A 5,000-nucleotide genomic window follows, 5' to 3' on the forward strand; every position below is an offset into this window, starting at 1 on the left:
CATTGAACTGAGACAAAAAAATACAGTTTAGCATCGAAGCAGAAGTACAGAATACATTTGATGTGTACAGTATGTTCTATATAAATAGTGTGGTATCAATGTATGCACATGTATAACATGTGCCTTAAGTGTTGGCATTGAGCTCCTGTCTCAAAGTCAACCCCCCCTGTTGTATATGCAGCTGACCATATTTACTACATAGTAATATTTGACACAATGATTTATGACTGTTGCTATATGCAGAGCAGAGCCTTTAGGGTTACTCATAAAATGAAACTGGGCTCCTGCAGCAGGGCCGTACAGTACAGACCCCTACAGTACAGACCCCTACAGTACAGACCCGTACAGTACAGACCCGTACAGTACAGGCCCCTACAGTACAGGCTCCTACAGTACAGGCTCCTACAGTACAGACCCCTACAAGTACAGACCCCTACAGTACAGACCCGTACAGTACAGACCCGTACAGTACAGACCCCTACAGTACAGACCCGTACAGTACAGGCCCCTACAGTACAGGCCCCTACAGTACAGGCTCCTACAGTACAGACTCCTACAGTACAGACTCCTACAGTACAGACCCGTACAGTACAGACTCCTACAGTACAGACACCTACAGTACAGACACCTACAGTACAGACTCCTACAGTACAGACCCCTACAGTACAGACCCCTACAGTACAGACCCGTACAGTACAGACCCCTACAGTACAGACCCGTACAGTACAGACCCGTACAGTACAGGCCCCTACAGTACAGGCTCCTACAGTACAGGCTCCTACAGTACAGACCCCTACAGTACAGACCCCTACAGTACAGACCCGTACAGTACAGACCCGTACAGTACAGACCCCTACAGTACAGACCCGTACAGTACAGGCCCCTACAGTACAGACCCCTACAGTACAGGCTCCTACAGTACAGGCTCCTACAGTACAGACTCCTACAGTACAGACTCCTACAGTACAGACCCGTACAGTACAGACTCCTACAGTACAGACTCCTACAGTACAGACACCTACAGTACAGACTCCTACAGTACAGACTCCTACAGTACAGACCCCTACAGTACAGACCCCTACAGTACAGACCCGTACAGTACAGACCCGTACAGTACAGGCCCCTACAGTACAGACCCCTACAGTACAGGCTCCTACAGTACAGGCTCCTACAGTACAGACTCCTACAGTACAGGCCCCTACAGTACAGACCCGTACAGTACAGGCCCCTACAGTACAGACCCGTACAGTACAGACCCCTACAGTACAGACCCCTACAGTACAGACCCGTACAGTACAGACCCGTACAGTACAGACCCCTACAGTACAGGCTCCTACAGTACAGGCTCCTACAGTACAGACCCCTACAGTACAGACCCCTACAGTACAGACACCTACAGTACAGACTCCTACAGTACAGACCCCTACAGTACAGACTCCTACAGTACAGACTCCTACAGTACAGACCCCTACAGTACAGGCTCCTACAATACAGACTCCTACAGTACAGACTCCTACAGTACAGACTCCTACAGTACAGGCTCCTACAGTACAGACTCCTACAGTACAGACTCCTACAGTACAGGCTCCTACAATACAGACTCCTACAGTACAGACTCCTACAGTACAGACACCTACAATACAGACTCCTACAGTACAGACCCCTACAGTACAGACCCCTACAGTACAGGCTCCTACAGTACAGACACCTACAGTACAGACCCCTACAATACAGACTCCTGCAATACAGACCCCTGCAATACAGACTCCTACAGTACAGACACCTACAATACAGACTCCTACAGTACAGACCCCTACAGTACAGACCCCTACAGTACAGGCTCCTACAGTACAGGCTCATACAGTACAGACACCTACAATACAGACTCCTACAGTACAGACCCCTAGAGTACAGACTCCTACAGTACAGGCTCCTACAGTACAGACTCCTACAGTACAGACCCCTACAGTACAGACTCCTACAGTACAGGCTCCTACAGTACAGGCTCCTACAGTACAGACCCCTACAGTACAGACTCCTACAGTACAGGCTCCTACAGTACAGACCCCTACAGTACAGACCCCTACAGTACAGACCCCTACAGTACAGGCTCCTACAGTACAGACCCCTACAGTACAGGCTCCTACAGTACAGGCTCCTACAGTACAGACCCCTACAGTACAGGCTCCTACAGTACAGACCCCTACAGTACAGGCTCCTACAGTACAGACCCCTACAGTACAGGCTCCTACAGTACAGACCCCTACAGTACAGACTCCTACAGTACAGACTCCTACAGTACAGACCCCTACAGTACAGGCTCCTACAGTACAGACCCCTACAGTACAGGCTCCTACAGTACAGACCCCTACAGTACAGGCTCCTACAGTACAGACCCCTACAGTATCACTGTATCACAGAGAGAGTAAAATAGTTCTGCCCCGTGGCCCCTGCAGGTCCACTGACCTGTACTTGTGTGTTAAAGATGTTGTGTTCGGCTCTCACGGTTCTGATTTTGTGTTTTTCAGTCTTGCAGCCATGACTTGCATTCACCCCCAGCATGGATCTCAGCTGTATGAGAACAGCCTCGGCAGCTCGGAGCTTCAGACCTCAGACTTTATCTCTAAGCTGGCTGTGGATATGAGCGGCCAGTTCTCTGCTCCCTCCCTGCCCAGCATCAGCTCCCTGGTGGACACCAACTTTGATGCTTATTCATGTCAGTTCACCGCAGCCCCGGCCCACGCCCCCCCGTCGTCGGGCCAGGAGACCCCCTTCAAGCTGGATGACCTCCAGGTTTACGGCTGCTACCCCGGAGCCTTCACGCTGAGCTACCCCGACGAGGCTGCGTCCCCTGGTGGGTCAGATTATTTTGGCAGCCCCGCGTCGACCTCGTCTCCGTCAACCCCCCGGTTCCAGAGTCAGCATACGTCCAACTGGGATTCAGCCTTCGGGCCGTACTCGTCCAGCCCGGGATACTGGGTGGCAGAGGACACCTCAACACCACAGGAGGCGTCTTTCTTCACTTTTGGCTCGGTGGAAGATATTCCTCATTTGGGTCAGGATCCTTTCTCTCACCCTCACCCGTCTGCACTGACCTTCCCCGCCCTGGGGATGGAGCAGGTGCGGAGCCTCGACAGCACCGAGCCGCTGGATGGGAGCTTATCACCCAAGTTAAAGAGTCCCGCTGGAAACGAGGGCTGCTGCGCGGTTTGTGGGGACAAGGTCGGATTGTTTCCAAACATTTCAATAAGTGCAGAGTTTAAAGTCAACATGTGTTGCTGTTTACGATGGTCGAGTTATATTCACTAAAGAAAGTGATTAAATAATAAAAAATATATTAATTTAACAGATTAATTATAAAAAACATTTAAATTGAGGGTTTTGTTGCAGATTCTTTACAAACATTCAAAGCTGCATTTTAAAAACCTTCAATAGAAACTTTGAATGCAAAAATAATTACGTTAGCGGCGAGTAGTTCAGGGGGAACCTTCAACACGCTGGTTTGTGCAGACGATGACTCCCTGATACTGGAGAAGAAGAAGACTTCTCTCTAAACGTGAATGTAAACTCTGCAGGGTTCAACTTTTAAGAAAAACTGGTTTTGCACGTTTTTTAACGCTCGAGGATTCGGACACAAAGTAAAGATTTAAAATATGAACAATACTTTACTTATACTTATTCTTTATTCTTCCTGCTGAAACTGTCAGACACTAACCTCTCTCGACCTTCATCGTGCAGAATGAAACGTGTTGTCTCTCGTCTCCGCAGGTACATTCTCGCCAGTTTCTACACAAAATACGACGCCACGCATTTCCTGATCAACACGAGCTCCCTGCTGAGCGTCCTGCTCCCGAAGCTGCCTCTGTTTCACGGAGTACGGATATTTGGGATCAACAAGTACTAACTGAACTCTGGATTCTACCACGACACTGTTTCTGCTGAACTCTTTAATGTTTAGAGGTGGAGGAGTCTGTACAGACTGGAGTAATATATGCTGCAGAGCGCTGACAGCGAGCGCACTGCTGCTGTTCTATCAACGTAGTTTTTTTACTCGCCTGATGTTCGTCGACACTTTGGCTTCAAGAAAGAATCTGCACGGCTTTACGTGACGATGATCTCTGGTGATCTCTGAAGATCTCTGGCGATCTCCGGTGATCTCTGAAGATCTCCGGTGATCTCTGGTGATCTCTGAAGATCTCCGGTGATCTCTGAAGATCTCCGGTGATCTCTGAGATCTCCGGTGATCTCTGAAGATCTCTGGTGATCTCCGGTGATCTCTGAAGATCTCCGGTGATCTCTGGTGATCTCTGAAGATCTCCGGTGATCTCCGGTGAATCTCTGGTGATCTCCGGTAGATCTCCGGTGAGATCTCCGGTGATCTCTGATGATCTCTGGTAGATCTCCGGTGATCTCTGAAGATCTCCTGGTGATCTCCGGTGATCTCTGAAGATCTCCGGTGATCTCCGGTGATCTCTGAAGATCTCTGGTGATCTCCGGTGATCTCTGAAGATCTCTGGAAGATCTCTGTAGATCTCCGGTGATCTCTGAAGATCTCTGGTGATCTCTGAAGATCTCCGGTAAGATCTCTGGAAGATCTCCTGAAGATCTCCGAAGATCTCCGGTCTGTTACAAGCTGCACGTCTGTAAACTGTTGGTGCCATAAATGTGAATGACTTCATGGCGGCCGTGTGGTTCGTGTTCTTGATCTACGATGAAGGGTGTACACGCAGCACGTGTACTTTGTATTTCCCACCTTCAACATGAGAGTTGAGTTTTATTACAGATGAATCTGAGTGTTTAAACGTCTTCTGTCACTTTAACAGGATATAAAAGAGATCTGAGTTCTGAGGTTATTAATCCGTCCAGACTTCGTGCTGTGCACTCGTCTCCGCTCCACATGTAGAGAAGCGTGTTTGTGTGGAGGTTTGTGGGGAACTCCAGACACTTTACATGAGGGGCGTCACAATATGCCCGTATACCCCCCCCGAGGTTTCCCTGCT

The 5,000-nt window shown here is 49.2% G+C and overlaps 1 protein-coding gene across 1 annotated transcript in view; it reads left to right on the plus strand.

The window, feature by feature from the left end:
* The window catches only part of LOC115005639 (nuclear receptor subfamily 4 group A member 1-like), a 4,895-nt gene extending 991 nt beyond the window's left edge, over positions 1–3,904 (plus strand). Inside the window, exons 2-3 of the mRNA XM_029427562.1 lie at positions 2,529–3,230; positions 3,769–3,904. Coding sequence (XP_029283422.1) covers positions 2,539–3,230; positions 3,769–3,904 — 828 coding nt within the window. The 5' untranslated portion in view covers positions 2,529–2,538. The remainder of the gene's footprint in view (positions 1–2,528; positions 3,231–3,768) is intronic.
* The last annotated feature ends 1,096 nt before the right edge of the window (positions 3,905–5,000 follow it).

Source organism: Cottoperca gobio, unplaced genomic scaffold, assembly GCF_900634415.1.
Source record: "Cottoperca gobio unplaced genomic scaffold, fCotGob3.1 fCotGob3_333arrow_ctg1, whole genome shotgun sequence".
NCBI lineage: Eukaryota > Metazoa > Chordata > Actinopteri > Perciformes > Bovichtidae > Cottoperca > Cottoperca gobio.